Source organism: Heloderma suspectum, chromosome 2, assembly GCF_057233095.1.
Source record: "Heloderma suspectum isolate Gila_16-S chromosome 2, 16-S_ref, whole genome shotgun sequence".
NCBI classification, from domain to species: Eukaryota; Metazoa; Chordata; class Lepidosauria; order Squamata; family Helodermatidae; genus Heloderma; species Heloderma suspectum.
The window spans coordinates 219,141,815-219,162,742 of NC_139459.1; the positions used below are offsets into that span (position 1 = coordinate 219,141,815).

The 20,928-nt window shown below is 45.1% G+C and overlaps 1 protein-coding gene across 2 annotated transcripts; it reads left to right on the forward strand.

Moving 5' to 3' along the window:
- The first annotated feature begins 2,441 nt into the window (after positions 1-2,441).
- Positions 2,442-17,237, forward strand: OTOP2 (otopetrin 2). 2 transcript variants are annotated; one of them, XM_084832361.1, is made up of 7 exons: positions 2,442-2,541; positions 3,979-4,179; positions 5,381-5,813; positions 6,785-6,921; positions 8,886-8,944; positions 9,940-10,064; positions 11,317-13,405. In XM_084832361.1, the coding sequence occupies exons 3-7, from the start codon at positions 5,408-5,410 to the stop codon at positions 12,294-12,296; spliced, it is 1,707 nt and encodes a 568-aa protein (XP_084688487.1). In that variant the 5' UTR covers positions 2,442-2,541; positions 3,979-4,179; positions 5,381-5,407; the 3' UTR covers positions 12,297-13,405. The 2 variants fall into 2 exon arrangements, with proteins under 2 accessions (XP_084688487.1, XP_084688486.1); XM_084832360.1 differs by lacking the exons at positions 2,442-2,541; positions 3,979-4,179 and adding an exon at positions 15,029-17,237 and having other exon boundaries at positions 5,384-5,813; positions 11,317-12,209.
- Positions 17,238-20,928: the final 3,691 nt, after the last annotated feature.

The window sequence follows — 20,928 nt, forward strand, 5'->3', positions numbered from 1 at the left end:
ACCAAAAGTACCTCGGTCTTGTCAGGGTTCAGCTTCAGCTTATTCCTCCCCATCCAGCCACTCACTGTCTCCAGACATTTGGACAGGGATTCTACGGCCAACCTTGGTGAGGATTTGAACAAGAGGTAGAGCTATGTGTCACCTGCATATTGACGACACCACACCCCAAACCTCCTGATGATAGCCCCCAGCGGCTTCACATAGATGCTAAATAGCATCGGGGAGAGGATGGAACCCTGTGGCACCCCACAAGTGAGTGGCCATGGATCCGAAACCTCCTCTCCCAGTGCTACCCTCTGGTACCTGCCAGGGAGGAAGGACCGGAACCACCGTAATACGATGCCTCCAATGCCCAACCCCTCCAGGCGGTCCAGGAGGATACTATGGTCAACGGTATCAAAAGCCGCTGAGAGGTCGAGGAGAACAAGGAAGGGACATTCGCCCCTATCCAGGGGCGAATTTCCATTTACACTGCATTTTATGATCTTGTATTGTATGGTTTTAACTGTTGTGAACCACTCAGAGAGCTTTGGCTATTGGGCGGTATAGAAATGTAATAAATATATGAATAAACAATATATCTGGAGAGCCACAAGTTGCCTATCCTGCATTAGGCACAGTTGGGCAGCTGCCTCAGGTGACAGATGCTGGGGGAGGGGGTGGCAGTAGCCATTTCCTCTGAGCCCCCTAGCCATTCTGTGTGTTGGAGGGCAGAACTAGGTGTGTCCTGCACCCCCAATCTAGCCTGCTGTCCTCAGGTATAATGGAGGAAGCTCACCTATAGCCAATGGAGAAGTAATTTTACATTAGCTATAGGTGAGCTTCCTCCATTATACCTGAGGACAGCAGGCTAGATTGGGGGTGCAGGGCACACCTAGTTCTGCCCTCCAACACACAGAATGGCCAGTGTGGTGTAGTGGCTAGAGTGCTGGACTGGGAATCGGGAGATCCGGGTTCTAATCCCCACTCGGCCATGGAAGCTCACTGGGTGACTTTGGGCCAGTCACAGACTCTCAGCCCAACCCACCTCACAGGATTGTTGTTGTGAGGATAAAATGGAGGAAGGAGGAGGATCATGTACGCTGCCTTGAGTTCCTTGGAGGAAAAAAGGCGGGATATAAATGCAATAAATAAATAAATATAAATAAATAATTCAGCTGCCACTACGGTCAGCTTCTGAACATGGAGGAAGCGGGAGGGCGTAATCTCGTCTTTTACCTCAGGCAGCAGAACGTCTTGAGCTGTCACTGGGCCTACTACTCCTGGTCCCAACAGCTACCTTTCAGACCAACATCTTTGCATAGGCACCACAGTGGGAGGGCCTTAGGGTGTCCACTTATGCATCACCAAAAAAAGAGGAAATGCATCACCAAAAAAATGAGGGAGGACAAAAGGAGGCACAGATCTGCATAAAATGTGCACATGCTATTTTAGATGCAAATGCAGACATCATTACTACCATTTCAATAGAAATGCAATACATCCCTCTCTAGCCGGGAAGAGTGTGACCAGGTGACCTATGTGCCTCGCTCAGTCTGCTGTCAATTGCCACAGGTGGGCAACTTGAAGGCCCAGCTCTTTCTTCTGATGGTTCTTGATCTCTGTGCTGGACCTGGCCTGAACAGCTCTTCAAACAGAGGACTATTCTCTGTAAAGTAGGACTAATGGCACTCTACCCAGTGTACAGATCATAGGGTAGGAACCTAATGCACATAAGGCAAACATCTGCCTAGGGCTACAGGTATGAGTGTACACTCTGTGGGAGTGTGTGTGCATAGTCACTGGGAATCTGCTACCAGTCTGTGTCTCCCAGTAAATGGCTGGTAAAATAAAACTTATGCATGGGCACTGGTGTAGGGGGAGGGCAAGAACCCTGTACTCCAGTCTACAACAATCTTAAAAAAAAAAAAAAATGGCCTGCATGAAGTGGCTCACACAGCTGTTCCACACATTACATAGCAGCTGACCTGAGCTTGCCATTAAGTGTCTACTATACAACACAGTGCCACAGCTAATCCTGGTTATCTGTCGGGTATACCTGTATGTTAAGTGTGATTTCCAGCACCTGTAAGTTGCATTCACACTTTGCATTTTAGGGAGTGGGGGGAACAATAGGCAACACCTCAAAATGAATTGAATTGAATCCCGGACAAACAGTTCCCTCCCTCCCACTCTCATGGGAATACCTGGTCCTCTGGCGCCATCTGTTGATCAGAGAATGAAGTCCACTAGAAGCCCTTTACCAGAGACATTTCTTCTCATAGAATCATAGAATAGTAGGGTTGGAAGGGGCCTACAAGGCCATTCTAGCCTTATTGAGTTAATAATATGTTCAATACTTGAGTTTAATGAAACTTGATGATTCTATCACCCCCATCCTGCAGTTTCCTTAAGACAAAGAAGTGTAATTGCACTGGCAACTCATTTTCAGTGCTCTTTATCTACAGTGTAACATCAGCAATCTCCCGGCTAATCAGAAAAGTGCTGATAAAAGGACATAGATAAAACCCCAGACGGGAACATAGATCCACAATCACGCTGGTATTTCAAATGCTGTATACTTCAAGAGAATAAACATTTCTTGCAATGGAATGAAATGGAACTGGGGTTGCCACTTTTAAACTAGCCTCTGTAGCTTTGTCTATAATAGCAACTTAATTGGCAGACATTAGTAGATGATGAGTAACTCTATTACAGGAAAAGCTTCAGCGGCTAAGTTCTGCATATCAAGCTGGGCTTTAAAAAAAACACACACCAGTAAATTTAGTTTTTTTCTGTTTGGCTGTCACCTTTCTCGTCTCATAGTTAGGTACTTGTATGCCAAATTGGAACACACACACAATTTATATCCTGCTTATCTTCCAAAAAGCTCAAGGCATTTGAGCTTCACCCCCATTTGTTCTCACAACAACCCTGTAAGATTGTTTAGGCTAAGAATTTGTGACTGGCCAAGATCATCCAGTAAGCTTCATGACCAATTAAGGATTTGAACCCAGATCTTCCCCATCCTAGTCTCACACTACATCACACTCACTGTTTCTGGAGCAAAACTGTTGCCTTTAAAAAACCAAGAACAGCTGTCTTTGCATTTTTGTAGGCACCAGTGCCAAGATTGATTGCTCAGCAGGGTGGCCACTTGTGAATCACCAAAAGAAAGAATATGCATCTCCAAAAGAGGCCCCCAATTAGCATAAAATTTGCATATGTGAATTTATAGGTATAGATGCACATTTAGAAATTATTATTATAATAGAAATACAGTACATTTCACCATAGTGTGGAAGTCTGTGATCAGGTGACCTGTGTGCCTCAGTCAGTCTGCGGTACAGGTGTTAGATGTTGATGGGCAACTTCAAGGCCCAGCTCTTCCTTCTGACGGTTCACTGCCTTTGTGTTGGACTTGGATTGGGCAGCTCTTCAAATGGAGGACAGCTTCAAAATGGAGGACAGTCCTCTGGAGGGCTTTCAAATAGCAGACTGCCCTCTGTAAAAGAGGACCCATGGCCACCCTGTGACTCAGCAGTCACTGCAGCTGACATTATGGGCAAGGCAGGTGACCAGCTCCAGATAAAGGCATAGGGACATGCATTTGACATCCTTTTATGGAAAGGGGCTCTGTGCAGTTGCATAGCATGCAGAAATCAACAGCTGAAGCTTTCACCAGCCCGGAAATGCATTGATGGCTAAAGCTGCACTTGCCAACTGCTGCCTGTCCAAGGCATGAAGCGTGGCCTGGAGGGGAAATGCACCTCTAAGTCGGTCTCACTCTCCGCTCAGGATTGACAGGTGGATTCTAAGCCAAGACCAATTCCCGCTTATGTGCTCCTTTTAATAATTCATTTGTACAAAAACAACACCGTGTTGGAACTTCTGCTCTAGTCTGCAGTGTGGTTTGCGATAAGCTGTCATTTTCTTCCCATTTTCCCTGCCAAGTGACCTTGAGCCCATCTCTCTCACCCTTTTCTTCCCTAAAAACAGCTTGTGCACAAAATGGATCATGTCAGCCTTACTGAGAAGTTTATGAAGCCGCACTGTCAGCTTCATCAGCCCCGCCGATGGTGTAAATCACAAAGGCATCCGGACAGATATAAATCCCTGGACACTTGTGAGCTGGGGAAAGAGGAGGCTTGTGCAAAAGTGGTGCCGAGGACAGAAAGTCAACTTGCAGGCAGAAAGCAGGTTGGTGGAAAGGCCCTTGGCCTGGGCTGCTGTTCTAGTCTCTTTGTGCCTAGTTATGATGGTGTTAACAGTGCAATGCTGTGCACGTCTACTCAGAAGTCAGTCTCACTGTATTCAAAGGGACTTACTCCCTGGTACATGTGTATAGGATTGCAGCCTAAGGACTGCAGCCTCTATACATGCTTACCTGGAAGTAAGACCCACTGAACACAGTGGGACTTACTTCAGAGTAAACATGCATAGGATTGTGCTATCAATAGATTATTTACTAATATTAACAAATGGTACACTCCAATGCTTGTTTACTCTGATGTATGCTCCATGGCTTCCAGGTAAGATTGCAGCCTTGCACACATTTGGTGGGGATTCAGTCTCAGGGAACTCAATGGACATGCATAAGATTGCAATGCAAGACACTTGGGGGAAGAAGTGAAAGGGTTAAGCCTGTAGAGTGTCTCCATTGAGATTATTTCTCCAGTATGCCTGCTACATGGCTGGTGGGCTGTCTTTGACTTGGGAGATCATAAGTGAGCTATACTTTGACCGTCCCTAGATCTGAAAGGCATCCTGAATAATTTGAAACTGCTCCATCTCCTCTTTGAGTAATAACCATGAGGTTTGCATCAGGATCTGGAAAAGTGGTGGTACATAGTTGTTGTTGTTTTAAAAAAAGCTAAACACATTTCTCACCCAAAGAGGCACTATTAAGAAGCATGATGCTAAAAGGGAATTTTTAAAGAATGATCTGATGGGTTTTAAAAATCAATACACCAAAATGAAATCTCAGCTCATAGGCTTAACATAAAGACAGCTACGGAAACATAGCTTTATGGCTTTGCTTAAAGGCTTCATCATCATGACCAGGTCAGCAAGAAAGGGGTTTCATTGAAAATTTTTGTTAACCTGGGATGAAATAGGAAATTTCAAACCCTGTTTCATCAAAAGAGCAGGTTAAGAAATCCTTGGTGACATCCCATTTATGATAGAGGATTTAAAAAAAAAATAAAATGCAGAATTGTACCTTGAAGCCTAACTTTGGGACACTTGTTCCCTTGTTTGTGCATCTGCCTCTTGTTTAATCATACCATCACCTTCAACCTCCCCTGGCTGAATGCAACCTGGATGACTGACATGAAATAATACATTTTATCCTGATGTGCTTATCCTCTCTCCCTCTCTGCGCATGTGTGCTTCATGCCAGCAGAAACACAACAGTGCCTGTTAAATCATGACCGAAGTGTCTACGTGGAAAGACAGTGAGATCAGATGTGAAGACTCTATCATGGGCTCTGGTCAAAAGGATGACAAGGGCAGCTTTGCACCTGATCCGTTATCTCCCATTGGCCACCACAAGTTCCCCTCTGCCGTGTCGCACAGCCCCAGGGAAATCTGGAAGAAAGGAGGCCGCGTCTTCTCTGTTCTGCTCGCCATCAATTTGGTTCTGCTGGCCTGCACCCTGGTCAGTGGTGGGGCATTCCAAGATGTGCCCCTTCATGACTATGATGTCTTTTTCATGCTCACCATTGTGATGCTGATCACAATCTCCTGGATGCTCTTCTACATCTTCAACACCTCCAAGTTTCAGGAGGCCATCCCTTGCAAGGACAACCACGCAGGACCCATCTGGCTAAGAGGTAAGGAGCAGCTAATCACAACGTGTTAGATGGGAGGGGCAAAGCAGAACATGGCCCAGTAGCTACTATCCATATGGGATAAACATATGACTGGGATGTCCCATTTATAGCTCTACGAGTCCTGCTTGCATTTGTCAAATATCTCAAATGCTCCCTGAATTCTGCAAGACTCACAATGTTGAGCACTGTAAGCAGGCAAGTCTTTCAATGCCGGTGAAGAAACCCCTAAAAAGCGAAGTCAAGTTTTAAATGGCCACAGTAGGTAACAGTCTTTGGCAAAGTCAGGACACCTAGTCAGGGCTCACAGATGCTCAAAGGATCAATCAAGCAAAGGCTTGGGTCTAGCGCAGACGCATGCACATACATCTCTCCCAGTGCTTTGGAGAACTGCATGGAGGGTGGATTTAGAGTGGCAGAAGTAAGCAGACATCATGCTTTTGCTGGGGGAGACTCGGGTGCCTTGTCTGGGCAAAGAGAAAAGGGTGCACGGCAGGTTTCTTGCCTGAGGGCTCAACAGAAATCTGGATCCAGCCCCCCTGAGTATACCACCATAATCAGAGACTTGCATTTGGATTCCAGATTTGCTTGAGGCCAGGCTCGTTTAAGATGTAACACTTCATTGTATGAGTCTGATGGCGCAGTCAAATTATAAGTTAGGGCTCCAGTTTCAGCAAAACTGATGCATTGTGCATGAAACACCATCACTGTCACCTTTATGAGCTGCAGATATAAAAGATTTCATAGAATCGTAGGGTTGGAAGGGGCCTTCAAGACCATCGAGTCCAACCCCCTGCTCAGTGCAGGAAGCCTGATCCCCAGGCGGTCTCCCATCCAAGTCCTAACCAGGGCTGACCCTGCTTATGAGATCAGGCACATTTGGGTGTAGCTGTGTTTAAGAGACAAAATAGGACCCTAGAAGTCTAGAAACCTTGTTTGTAGTGGGGTAAACTGACATTTGCTTTCCAAACCAGGAGGTTTGGTCTTGTTTGCAATCCTCACACTGGTGATGGACGTATTTAAGACGGGATATTACTCCAGCTTCTACCACTGCCTGTCAGTCATCAGAATCATGTATCCAATCGTGCAGGCGGTGTTTGTTATCATCCAGGTGAGTTTGGATCTTCCCATCATTCTGGGTGTACAGAGAATGGACTACAATTCCTCTATGGGATAATTGGTGGCAATCCAGTTAACATATGATTACTTAGAACTGCTAGTGTTTGTTTTTTTGGATGCATCTGGGGCCCATCTGGGCTTTTACTCCGGGACAGGTGCGAGTCGAGGTCACACGTGATAGGTGACACAGTCACAACTTCACAGCCATCCGTGGTTTTTGCCTGGAAAACGCAGAGTTCCAAGGAGTAGTTTTACTGCGATTTTGGGGTTTGCTGTGGGTTCCCCTGCGGTTGCGGGCCGTCTGTGCCTTCCCTGAACTGACTTCGCACTTTACAGTGGGCGTGTTGTAGGCGTGCATAGTGCCTGTGTCACTCTGTGATGCCCCTTCACTCCCCCCATCCCTTCGCAGCTGCACAGTTACAGAGGCACAGAGGGGTGTTTTCATCTTTTTAATCACACTTTCGCACAGTTTTGCAGCTTCGTATCTTTGCAACGGTTGTGGACTCAGTACCCAAGGGCTGGGAGGCAGGGTCTTGGGGAAGATCCAACATCGCTCCAGCCACCATTTCAGAGCAATGGCTAGGCACCTAACGCTCACACTTGTGAGTGCGAACCATCATGAGAATGTCGGGCTGGGGAACTGACAAACTGATGGTGTGGAAATGAAGGCGCACAAAACACTCACTTTTTACCTAAAAAGAGATGGCAAGACATAGCAGAGCCCCTCAAATACAAAACAGGCACTGACAAGTTGTACCCCCACACTCACAGGACTGCACAGCTGCACATTTCAGTAAAATGGGGGGAAGGGGGCACGGTGAGTCTGTAAGGGAAGCGCGCGGTACATCGCGAGTATATTGCAGGGCATGCTGACTCGAAGCTGCATTGCTGCGCGGTGTGACGGGGTATGGGGTCAAAGTGGTGCCATATAGATGCAGCCCTGGAAAGGCCTAGTCCTGCAGAAAGCATTCTAATGAATGCAGGACAATTTATCACTAGTCAGTTCCTGGACACCAAATTGCCTTGGCGTCATTGTCTGTAAGACCAATGAGCTCAGTCAGACAAGAAAGTGATTCCTAGCTAAAGTTTCCCTGTTGCCTCTGTTATCCCCTGCTTTTCCAGGATGCATTGGGGGCATGGGGGTTAGCTCCCAAGCATTCAATGAAGATAGGGAGAACTGCAAGACCAGTGATTTCTGCAAAAAACTGTAGAATGAGACAGCAGCACAGAAGTTAGATTCAGCACAATAGATTCCATTTCATGATTCTACAGGAACTGGGAACTAGTAACCAACTTTGTTATTTTAATTTAGTTTAATTTAGTACAGAGCATAAACAAGGTCAACATTATTCTCATCTCTGTTATGTCCTTTCACAAAATTATGACTTGGAAAAAACTAAAATTAGAAGAAAATCTGATACTTCAGGAAATACAGAGAAGTTTTCACCACTTTTTCATTCTTTATTAACTATATTCTTGTCCTCCTTAGCATTCACACTATCTTAAATTTAAATTCAGGTTTGTTTGGGGCAAGGATTTGATGAGCTGAAAGGTTGATCCTTTTCCATTTGATCTGCTGCAATAAACATTAGTAGGGGAAATTTCACTCAAGTCTACCTACTTCCCCAAATCGAAAATGTTTTTGCAGGAATTATGTATAGAACCTCAGGCATGAAAAATGTAATCCTGTGGCAATTTTATTGAAGATACAAGGTGTCTATTGAAAAGACTAGCCATGTTTTTGAGACCTAAAAATGATCTGATTTGCATCAGTAGAAGCAGAATGAACCACTGTGAACTGTTGAATGAACAGCAGAAGCTAAATGGGATGAGAATAAATAGATTTTTAAAAAATTGGCCTTGCTTCTGCTTCTTTTCCATTTGTTCCTGCATTTCATGCAAAGTACCAGACATACTTTGAAAGGAAATTTTAAAGATGTATTTGTTTCTTTCCAGACGTACTTTCTCTGGGTGTCTGCCAAAGACTGTATACACGTGCATCTGGATCTTACCAGGTGAGTGTCAAGACCTCCTTGCTGCATCCTTCCAAGCTGTTTATCATTCTTTTGCTGAACTGCAGACCTGCTTGTCTGAACTGAGACTAGGGGTGGGGGCGGGGAGGGGGGAATCCTAACATACTATCTAGAACAACATCAGCAGCAGTAATGACAGACAAGTGGGGGCCTGCAGCAAATATTTGATCCTGTTCAGGGCTTGAGCCAGCAACAGGAGCCCAGCCTTGAACACAACAGGTTTTTCTCTCTCTCTCCCACCCTCCAGAAACCCACTCTACTATATACTGCTAAAGGGGTCAAGATCAGGACTGGTTGCTTTCTTGCTTATAGTCAAGGGGGGGGGGAATGTACCTTAGGGGACAGAGATGCTGATTTGCCTGTATGGGCAGGGGCATTTCTCCCCCTAAAGGGAGGAGCAATTTCAGAAACGGTTGAGAGGCAACATGATTTTACTCATTTTGGGAGGTGTAATAAAAGGGCATTGACTGTGGCGGTGGCAATGGCAAGCCTTCTTTAGTTTACTTTTTTAAAACATTGCATGTGATTCTGGCCAGCGTTTCCCACCTCCTCTCCAAGAATGCATCATAAAATGAAGCTAGATTGTGTCATTCAAGATGGTGGCTAGAGCTCTGCTCTCACTGCCACTACCTCAAAGTGTGTGCTGTTATTGTTTTTAAAGTTGGAAGGAGGAAAGGAAAGAAAAAGATAGAATACGTTCTGCCACCCCCACAGTAAGTGCCTCCTTCCCCACCACCAAAACTATCTGAATCACACACACACACATTGCTGGAATGCCGCTCCCACCTCCCATGTGGCATTTTGGGTTTTAAAACCTCACAGGCCATGGCCCACATCCCATGGCCCCTAATACTATAAGGGGGCTCTTTGGGGCTCAAGCAGGCCAACTTACTCACTTTCCCTCTATTTTCAATACATAATCCTGGAATGAACAGGGTTTGTCCTCAACCCCCAGCTTCTCCTTCCTCCTCTTTCAGATGTGGCTTGATGCTCACCTTGACCACCAACCTAGCAGTGTGGATGTCAGCTGTGACAGATGAGTCGGTACACAAGGCTGAATCCAAGAACCCAAGTGGAAATGATTCACAGGCACACAGAATGGGTCAGTGGCTCATGAAAGAGAATTGTGAATTTTAAGCAACGTGATTCTAAAAGTAGCAATCCCCTGGGGGACCATTTTATTATTTATTGATGCATGTTAATATCGAAGAGCCGCTTACCCAAAAGCTGACAGCAGTTTGGATCCAGTTAGATTTTTCCTCGTTTGCCTGCTGAGAGACTACATGGATCGTTGTCCCCTGTCTATATGTGCATACACATAGAGGATTATTCTTAGGGAGAGATCAGGAATAAGCCTCAGCCTTACACGTGCCTCTTTTCCCGTGAGCAGGAGTGAATGACCAAATAAGGAGACCCCACAGTTATTTGAACAATATTTCCCCCAACTCCAAAGGAGTAAACTCTTTAGAAGGAAGACCTCCCAGTCCAGCCCCTCACTTGTACCCTGCAGGGAGAGGATGGGGGAAGGAGTCCTGAGCTCCTGCAAGTCCAAAGCCCCTTCCAATCTCTCCCCAAAGGAGCCCAAAATCAAGGATGAGGAACGTATGGCTCTCCAGATGTTGTTGGACTGCAACTCCCATCAGCCCTGGCCAGTGGTGTGGGATGATGGGAGTTGTGATCCAACAACATCTGGAGAACCACTTGTTCCTCATCCCTGCCTAAATAATCACACACACACGTCTTAGCCTAACCTACTTCATAGGCTTGTTGTGAGAATAAAATGGGAGGGGGAGAACCATGCATCCTGCTTTGACCTCCTTGGAGGAAAGGCATGGTTTATAAATATAGTCAGTGGTGTAGTGGTGAATTTGCTCATCATGACAGTCCCCATAACAATGCCCCCAAGGAAGGTCCAAAAATTCAGGCAGCAGTGTTGATCCATCTTGCCCATTCAAGACCAAGCCACCCCAAATTTCTTTGCATTACAACAGGAAGCAATATGTTGCTGTGAAAACTCATTCCCCACCCAGCTACTGTGAGGAATGCAGTTAAGCTCAGAGGGAACATGGAAGACTGGCGAGGGGGGGGGGCGGCAGATGTCCTTGCTAATAAAAAACGTACTGGCATAGTGTCCCTGTGAGCCCTGGTTCCACTACACCACTGAACATAATACACAAATAAACACATTTTGAGTCTTGAAGATCAGGGAGCTGAGTTTGAAGTGGCATTCAAATATTACAGGTGCTGAAAACATTGACTTTTTCTTATCAACGTTTTTTAGTCTAAAAAAACAAAACAAAAAGCTTCCACTGGACTATAAGTAACCCTAATATGTTTGTCTTCTCTCTATGCAGCTGGGTTAAGGGGCGGCTCATCGGACAGCTGTAACTGCGACAGTAATCTCTGCCAGATCTTCAAGAATGGCTATTTTTGGCTGTACCCCTTCAATATCGAGTACAGCCTCTTTGCTTCTGCCATGGTCTATGTCATGTGGAAGAATGTCGGCCGCCTCATAGACCAGCATGCCAACCATACCCACCGCCTCAAGTTCAAGCTTTTCAAAAGGACTTACTTCTTGGGCTTCATCATGGGGCTTCTGGTGCTGGTGACTGGCATAGCAGTCCTGATTGTGTACGAGGTTCAGATGAACTCGAAGGACAAATCTCAAACAAAGAATAAGCAGGTACTCGCGATGTATTACATCTTCAACATCATTTGTCTGAGCCTGACGTCCCTCATCTCCATCGGAGGCTCCATTGTGTATCGATATGACAAAAGAAACATGGACCGTCACAAGAACCCAACTAGAACTTTGGACGTTGCCTTATTGATGGGTGCAGCCTTGGGACAATATGCCATTTCCTATTACTCTATTGTGGCCACGGTGGCCAGTAAGCCGAGGGACACTGTCAATGCCCTCAACTTGAGCTATTCCTTGCTGATGATTGCCCAACACACTTTCCAGAACATCTTTATCATTGAAGGCCTCCATCGGCAGCCCCCAGAAGAAGAACACAAAGTTGACCCTCGGGAGAAGGATATCTATGGACTCACTTTTGTCAACATGAATGCCGTCTCCCTCCGCATCCCTGAGAGTGGAAGTGCTTTGCCATCCACTACACACCCAGAAGGAGCGATTCAGGTCCCCTCTGAAGTAACGCAGTCTGTAACCATCCCCACAAAAGTGAACTGGAGGAGAAGATTCTTAAAGGAGAGCTCAATATTCCTGCTCATGTGTAATATAATTGTAAGTAAGGGCATTTTGTTTGGCCCTAAATTAATCATTCAGCAACAGACAAGCTATGAAGATGATTTTGATTCCTCCTGCCCCTAAATACATAGTAGCGAAGCATGCCAGCAACTCCTGCTCTGGAAAAAAGATAATCTGCAGCTCGATGGTCTCATTTCTTATCCAGAACTAGTTGCAGTCGTGCTATTGAGGCAAAATATTTGCATGCCAAAGGATGTAGCTTTGTCGACTTTAGTGGAAGGCATGGAGCTCCATCTCTCTCTTTCCTCTTTCTGCTAACAAAATGTGTAGTATTTTTCCCCAGCCAGCCCCCACGTCAGTGGCTGTTGGTGCCAGTGGGGGCGGGGGGAGAGAAATGCACAGTGTGTGTTGCATTGTATTATACTAGAGCAGCCTTCCCCAACTTGGTGCCCTCCAATTGTGTGTCCCATCAGCTCCTCCAGGCTGGGGAAGGATGTGGGGAGAAAGAGACATGGAGCAGCAGCAGCAGCACCATCTCTAGTCCAACCCATATAGGTAGTTGGTATTCATAATTCTAAGGCTGTTTACAGAAGCACACAGTTGGAATGGTGAGCCTACTGTGGAAGCATTTACTGAGTTCTGTTTTGGTCCACGTTCTCCCAGAGTGAGCTCAGGAGAAACCTTACCTCTGTATGCTTACAGAGTAGAAGCTAGCTGTGCGCAACACTGATTGGCTGGAATCCGGTGTTTCTAACCCACCCTTCCCCAATCTTCAGATGTTTTGGATTCCAACTCCCATCAGCCCCAGCCAGCATGGCCAAAGGTCAGGAATCCTGGAAGTTGTAGTCCAAAACAACTGGAGGGCATCATGTTGGGAAGCCTGCTTTAAACGACCTTCTGTCTCCATGGGCAGTTTTTCAACATTTTAACAAATAAATGTGCATGCAGCATTTTTTAAAAGGCTCGTCTGAAGCATGCATGGAGAGGCAGCATAGAGGACTGAGTGAACACTGGGCTTCTTACTGTCCAATATGTCTGTGAAATGCATTGCAAAAGGGGGGAAGCTGAGCCTGAGTTGTGGAAAAAGCACAGTGCTGCAAGTGTTGTCTTGCATGCACATTTAGCCACACCCTAAATAGCTTGGGAAAAGAATGCGGCCCAGTGTTGCTCTTATACTTTGCTTTGTGAAAAAGGCATTGTGAGCCTCAACAAGGTATCTTTGGAAAACTTATAAAAGTAAAAATAAATAAAACAAATTAAAAAATGCTCCATCATCATGGATCAGAGTTGGTCCATGTGGATTCAAATGGAGCTGACTGGGAGGTACCTCTATGGGCTTCAAATTCAAATGGGTCAGATAAAGATAAGTTTGGATGGAGACATGTTTTTAGAGATTATTAGGCACACGCACAAAATAAATATCTAGGTTTTGCAATCAGTTCCTGTGTTCAGAATAAATGATGCACGTGTCTATATTTCTGTAACGAGCTGTTTCATTTTTCTAATTTAACCTAAGGCAAAATTTGGGGTTTACATGATCTGGATTTTCTTAAGGGACTAGAGCAGGGGTGAGCAACCTGTGGCTCTCCAGATGTTTAGGTCTAACAACTCCCATCAGCCCTGGCCAAAATAGCCAATGGTGAAGAATGATGGGAATTGTAGGCCAAAACATCTGGAGGGCCACAAGTTGCCCACCCCTGGTCAATACTACAGAGCGAAATCTATTATCTCCTTCAGGAAGGGGCAAGGAGTAGTAGTTATTCCCCAGCTGAGCATGGGGCACCCATGGACTTCATTAGCGTTTACCGGAGCTCAGCTGCCTGTGTTGGCATGGGATCATGCCACACTCCACAGCAAGATTTTATGGATGTTGCCCTTTGGTCACAATCTGGTAGACAAAAGTCAGTGAAATCTCATCATGCTAAACAGTGCCCTGGATCAGGGCTGGGCAGAAGGTAAATTTGGATCTACTGGTAGATCTCTGGGTGTGTTGCAGTAGATCACCAGGGATTTCTGACTCCCAAATGTTTAACAATAGCAGCAACCAAATTACTCCCCTCCCCACAACACAAATCATACTGCTGAAATGAAGAAAGCTTGGGGTAACCGGGAGTGGAATTTTGTGTGGAAGGACCATGAGCTCCATTCAGTTCTGGTACTGAAATCAAATTCCTGGGCTCAGTATTCTTTCATGCTAAGTGTACGCCTTTTGCACCAGACTCCACTTGTCAGATCTCTGGATTCCAGTAAAACAAAAACAAAACAGTGAATCCTGCAAGACTGAAGTCTGCCCACCCCTGCCCTGGATCATGCCCACTGCCTTCGTGTCTTTGGATATTCACAGTAGCAATGGATGTTTATCATTAACTGCCATGCTAGCCTACTCGCAGGGTGGCCAGGCATCCTCTTTTACAGAGGACAATCCTCTGTTTGAAGGTGTCCTCTATTTGAAAGAGTGTTCTGTCCAAATCCAGTTTAAAGATAATAAATGATAAAAGCTGTTGCCTGTCAACAGTTGGTCCCTAGACAGGAGACTGAACAGGCAGGCATAAATTAGCAAATGGTATGCAAATCACTGTCCTCTTTTTTGGTGATGCACTTCCCCTGTTTTGGCAATTCATAAGTAGCCGCTGTAGGCAACTAGAGTCCAAACTGGGTGGCATAATAACAGCCATCTGGATTTACACGTGTGCCATATTGTTGCTATCAGACTTTGTGCTCTCCTGTGTTTGAGTAGTGCCTCCAACGCCCTTTTTCCAGTGCTCTTCACGCTTACAGTCGTGTCCCAGCCATCACTCATCATGTCCTATTTCTCCTGCTAACACTGCTGTTCTTTTTGTGTCTTCCCTGAATAGCTCTGGATCATGCCAGCGTTTGGAGCCCGGCCACAGTTTGATAACAACACAGAGCTCAGATTCTATGGATACCCCATGTGGGCTGCCATTGTGGACATCTGCCTGCCCTTTGGCATCTTCTACAGGATGCATGCAGTGGCTAGCCTGCTGGAGGTCTACATCATGTCTTAAATGGGAAACATGAAGAATTTGTTAGAAGAACCCACATTTCTCATATCTCCCAGGACTGAAATCCTCAGCAGCGGCACTGAGGGGGGCTGAGTTTTGCTTGGGTGTCAGGCACTACTGCTTAGTGGGCATTACTCAGTAGTACTGGCAATAGCCCAAATGTGCCCTAGGGGTTTTGTTTCATGTCTGTTTTTTTTGTTTGTTCTATTTAAGTGACTCCCTTTCCTCATCTTACTAAGGGCTGCTCATCTCCAGTAACTTTTTTCTCTGCCAGGAAATGCTGACATGGACTCTGTACAGGCTTGGATGAATTTTTGGTCACTCTAAGGACCTTCTGACTTCAGTAGAAAAGTCTGGGGAAGCTCAGTTTGAAAGAAGGATTGAGTATATCTGAAGACCATCGAAGTCACTGTACTTTGTGGTAGTTTGGGTGGCTTCATTGGTTCCTGTTCTGCCCCTTCACCCCTCTTCCAGTGATTCATGAAGGCTTTGGGAGTATGATCCTGTTAGAGCTCGCACTCGAGAACTACAGTCCTGAGGTGTCACAGGTTTTAGTGGAACTTGCTGTCCTGAATCAGGGCCTGCAGACTAGAAGAGCCTACAGTTATGGTATCAAGAGGGTATTAAGATATGCTAGTTTTTAAAGATAGCTTAATAATTTTTTAATGAACCTATTTTTTATAAATATATTTATTGATTTTCATTGCGACGATTAAAAAAAAGACTGAGAGGATCAAATGGCAGACACCATAGAACTCAACACATGGGCAAGGCTTAAATGGCAGGCCTGCTTGAGGCTGTCCAGGCCTTGTCAGCTTGTGTGAGGGCAGACATACCTCAGATGCTGGAGGAAACTGGGCATTGTTCCCCTCAACCCTTCAAATTCCACTGAAAGATCTATTTAGGATGATGTGGTGAGTACTTATAAGGACTCTGAGGTCCTGTGTGCACTAGCGCTACTTCCCAAAGTCTGCTCCTACTACACACACACACACACACGCTTCTTAATTCAATGTGAAACTTGGGGTAACGGTGTAACATCCAAAGTGTAATTACTCAAGACGTTCTTCCAGATTGGCTAAGGTCATCGTGTTCCAGATACTTCAAAAACACTATACAGGGAATTGGCTGTCAGTGAAAAGAGAGAGGGCTCATTCCTCTAGAACAGCCTTTCCCAACCTGGCACCCTCCAGATGTGTCAGACTACAACTCCCACCACACCAACCAGCAGAGCCAATGGCGGCACTTGCTGGGGATGAGTGGCACTGTAATCCAAGACAACTGGAGAGAATGCCAGGTTGGGGAAAACATGCCATCCCTGACTTGATTTTGGATGCAGGTGACCCATAGTGAAGCCTTGTGCAACTGTGGTTAACATTTAGCAAATCCAAAACCATCATATGAGTCAATGGCATTCCTTGGCTAGAAGCAACAATTGCACATTTAGAAGTGTAGAAATGTGTGAAATCACCTAGCTCCATTATATAAAGATTTTTCTAGCTGCGTGCCTGTCAGATTTGTGTTCCTTGTTCCAATTTCTGTTATGGATTCCTAAGGATTTATTTTTGGTGATGAACTTAGCAGAATCTGGATAATTCTGGCACGAGTGGAGATTTCACTGACCCAATAGACCTATGCAAATATATGGCAGGTTGACAGTGCTGTGTCATGTTGGCTCAGGAAGTCTCTGTGCATTCAGTGAGGACTATCATCTTGGCAGAACCTCCTTAACTGGATTCCTGTAAGTTGCTAGTGTGCTCCAAACTAAATTCTCCCTTACTCATTATCTTTTAATCAAAGGAAGAATTGGCTGAAACTCTACAGTTTATGTTACGTATAACATAAACATATAAGTTTATGTTTATTGTAATTACAATAATTACCCACCCACACTGCCAGGAGTTTTTTTTAAGTTGCATTTACAATGGAAAGAAATGTGATTTTGCTGTTTAGAAAATGGGGGGGGGGATGATAGGTTGCAAAACTATTCTCCACTGAAGCTCGAAAACCTTAGATCAAAGAATAAAGAAAATCATGCCACATCACCCTGCTGATCTTGTTCTTTTCTTTTGAAATTCCTAATTGCCTGTTTTATTACCCTGATTCTCCTGGATTTACTCCCTGGCACAATTCTAAGCTTCTAGAGAGGAATCAGTTAGGGATAAGAAGGAATGTGTGTGTTTTTATTATACTAGAGCCAGTGTGGAACAGTGACTGGAGCGCGTTGGGTTTGGATGTAGAAAACTCACAGTGAAGACAAATGTAGTAATTAAAGGGGAATCACAAGTAGCTTGGCAAGGACAAATTTGTGCAGCGCTTAATCTACCTTGAAGCATCCTGTTCAAAGGTGGCGAACCTTAGGGTGGCTAAGGTGAATGTACGTGGTCTGAAATTATATTAGCTCTTGCCTTTGGGTACAGGCTGGTGAGTAGGGGGCAGCACAGGAGCTGAGAGTGGAGAGGCCCACATCACACACACACACACACACACACACACACACGGGAAAGTGCAATGGTATGTTAGGTGGCCCCATTGACCTGTCAGGACTGAGTCAAGGCCTGCACAAAAGCCAAGACCTTCTCCCCGCCCCCCCCCCATTACACAACAGCTTTAATCTTGCGAATAACCGGAGATAAGAAATCTCCTTGTACCTTACCTGGAGCCTGCTCATTGCTTGACAGGCAGAGACTGGGTGAGCAAGCAAGCAGGCCATGGCATCTGCTGCTACTTCTCACCACCACCACCCTTGTCTGGGCCAGAGCGAGAGGCAGGTGAACAAGCAGGTTGCCATGGTGAAGAGGAGCAACTCCAGGGGACTCCTGTCAGTGGGCCCCAGCTATGGTGTGAACCCTTGGCAGGTGCCCAGCTATGCCTACCCTTGATGCCAGCCCTGCCCCTATGGTTAGTGGCAACCAGAGTTTGTTGCCTCAATCCTGGCAAAGATTTCAGACGTATGGTGAAACTGTGATCTGACGTGCCAAACTAAGCCCCGCTTCTGAAATGCACATGTGAGGATACTCCATAAAATCTATTGCCAGCTTACACAAAGAGAGATTGGAGAATGGGGATGATGGCCCTAACTATGGTTTCCTTGGTGCAGAAGGAATATATTCTGCATTCTGCAAACCATGACTTCAGACTTCATAACCTGGCTTGCAGGCAATCTTTAGCCATGATTTAGGTATTCAGATGAGATGCGTAATTGTGAGTGGCATTTTTTAATTAAAGAGTTTATAGATTTTGATGAATATGTGATGATTCCTGGGGAAACCATGCTAAGATGCACATCCTCACAACCAATGAACAAGAGAGGGGAAATCGCAACAGCTATAAGTTTACCGATGAGGAAGTGATGTTATAACAGACAGAAGAAATGATGGAAAGAAAGGGAAAGAAGAGGTGGAGACAGCAACTGCAGAGACCAGGTGCCAAAAATACTAAAACTGAAATACTGGGTTACCCGTAGTCATGGATGTTCAGCTAGTGACTGTTGGTATGAGTCCTTTTTCCCAGGTAAGGCAACAGCTGTGCCCATTTCTAGAGAAGACAAATCCGCTGTGACACATACCTGAATTACACAACAAGGCTGGATTACAGCAATATGTTCTTGTCACGGACCTGCAACGCCCTGTTCTGTGAGTGGAAGGGCAACCAGGCAGAATAATTTGCTCCTGCTCCTTTTTGCCCTGCCCTTCCTGTAACCTCTCCCGCTGCCACCAGATAGAAATCTAATTTTTTCTCTGGCTGCCTCCACCAAACCAGGCTTAAAACTCTCTGGGTTTCAGGTATCTACATTAGGTAGTTTAGGGGTTAGCTATTAGACATGGAGGGGGTAAATGAAAAAGAAAAGGGACTACAACATTTTAAACAACAAAGTTTACTGAAGAAAAATGTTAATAGGAAAATGTTTTAAAATAGACATACACAAGACGCGCGCGCGCACACACACACACACACACACACACACACGGTAATAAAATAACCAGGGGAAAATGCATCCAGCTAGCCTTACTAGATGATGTCCCTATTTTATCCAGATCCCTTATCTAAGCAATATCTTACTGACATCTGTCCAGCTTTCTCTCTTCGCTCTCTGCTTTTGCCTTAGGCTTTTATCTTAAAATTAGTTATTTTCCCTCCCTAGCTTCAACCAATCATAAGGGTAGTTTTCTTATTCGTTTTTGTCCTAAATTCCTGTTCCTAACCTCTTTCCCTGACCTTCTGTTGAATTTCCTGCACACTCTGCTTTTCTTTTTCCTCTGCAGACATCCTGGCTCTTATATCTAACTAAACTTTTGACTTCAGCCTTCTGCAAACCCTTGGCTGCCTGAGCAAACATCTTGACTCCTATAATCTTTAACTAAACTTTTGACCTTTTATCTGAAACTGACTAGCATGCACTGCACACACACAATTTAACCCCATAATATCCCCAAAGCAAACAAAATACAAAAATGGAAGGCAATTCTGTTACTTCACAGTTCTAGATGGCGCTCCCTTTGAAAAATGTCCAGAAACTTCAGCTGCTCTAGAATGTGGCAGCTAGAGTTTTGACAGGAACCAGTTAACAGCAGCACTTGACTTCGCTTTTATAACAGCTAAATTGGCTTCCATTCCATTTCCATGCAAATTCAAGGTGCTGGTCCTTACTTTTTAAGCCCTAAATGGCTTAGGGGTAGAGTTTGGCTAAGGCACAGAAGAGAGCCCTTCCTGTAATCAAACATAGACTTCAGGACTCCTTTCCGAGGGAGGGCCACCTTTCCCCATTCCTCATAGCTTTTCACAAAGACTTTTCCCTTTCAGCAGACTTTTGACCTGAATTGCTGACTCTTTTAGACTCCCTGGAATGTTGGTTTTTCTCATATTTGTCTTTTGCTTCCTGGTCTTTTTTTACCATGTAAATATTATTTTAATTTCAAATATTTGTAAGCAGGCTTTTTAGGGTAAACCCTCTCAAGGCAAAATACAACAAAATTTAAACCACAAAAGATAATAAAGCAACAAGAACAATAATAAAAACAATGATAACCTTAACAGATAAAACTAGCCAGTACCATATATTCAACAGTCCCAGTAAAGTCCTAACTCAACTACAGGCCAAGGTAAACAAGTGAGTCTTTATGGCCTATTTGAAAGCCTGTAATGATGAAGTCTGGTGGGCATCAATTGGAACAGAATTCCTCAAGCTGGAGACCAAAACCAAGAAGGCCGTATCCTTTGTGCCTGCCAACCCATTGTTTTGACAGGCAGGCACACAAGCAGGGCCTGCGATGTTGATCTCAGAGTGTGGGTGTTGGTATGGGTGAAAGCAGTCCTTCAAGTAATGCGGAACCAAACCACTGAGGGCTTTAAAGGCCAATACCAGCACTTTAAATTAGGCTTAGAAACACATGGGCAACAAGAGCAATTGGTACAATATAGGTGTCATATAGGTGATCTGACCGCCTAGCACCTGCCAGTATTCAAGCAGCTGCATTTTGTACCTGTTAAAGTTTCTGAACTGTCTTTAAAAGCAGCCCCAAACAGAGCACATTAAAGTAATCCTCCCTGGATGTCACTACAACACAGATAACTGAAGCAAGGTCTGTCCTCTCCAGATAGGGTTGCAGTTGGCATACCAGTCTAAGCTGCTATAAAGCCTACCTGGCCACTGCTGCCACCTGAGCCTCTTCAGGTAGCATTGAGTCCAGGAGAACTCCCAGACTACTTATTTGGTCCTTCAGGGGGAGTCT

Excerpts from the sequence above, each read along its gene's own strand:
- OTOP2 (XM_084832360.1), top strand. The coding sequence starts at position 5,408 with ATGACCGAAGTGTCTACGTGGAAAGACAGTGAGATCAGATGTGAAGAC. Across the intron at positions 5,814-6,784 it reads AGGACCCATCTGGCTAAGAG|GAGGTTTGGTCTTGTTTGCA; the intron begins GTAAGGAGCAGC and ends TTTCCAAACCAG. Across the intron at positions 8,945-9,939 it reads GTGCATCTGGATCTTACCAG|ATGTGGCTTGATGCTCACCT; the intron begins GTGAGTGTCAAG and ends CTCCTCTTTCAG.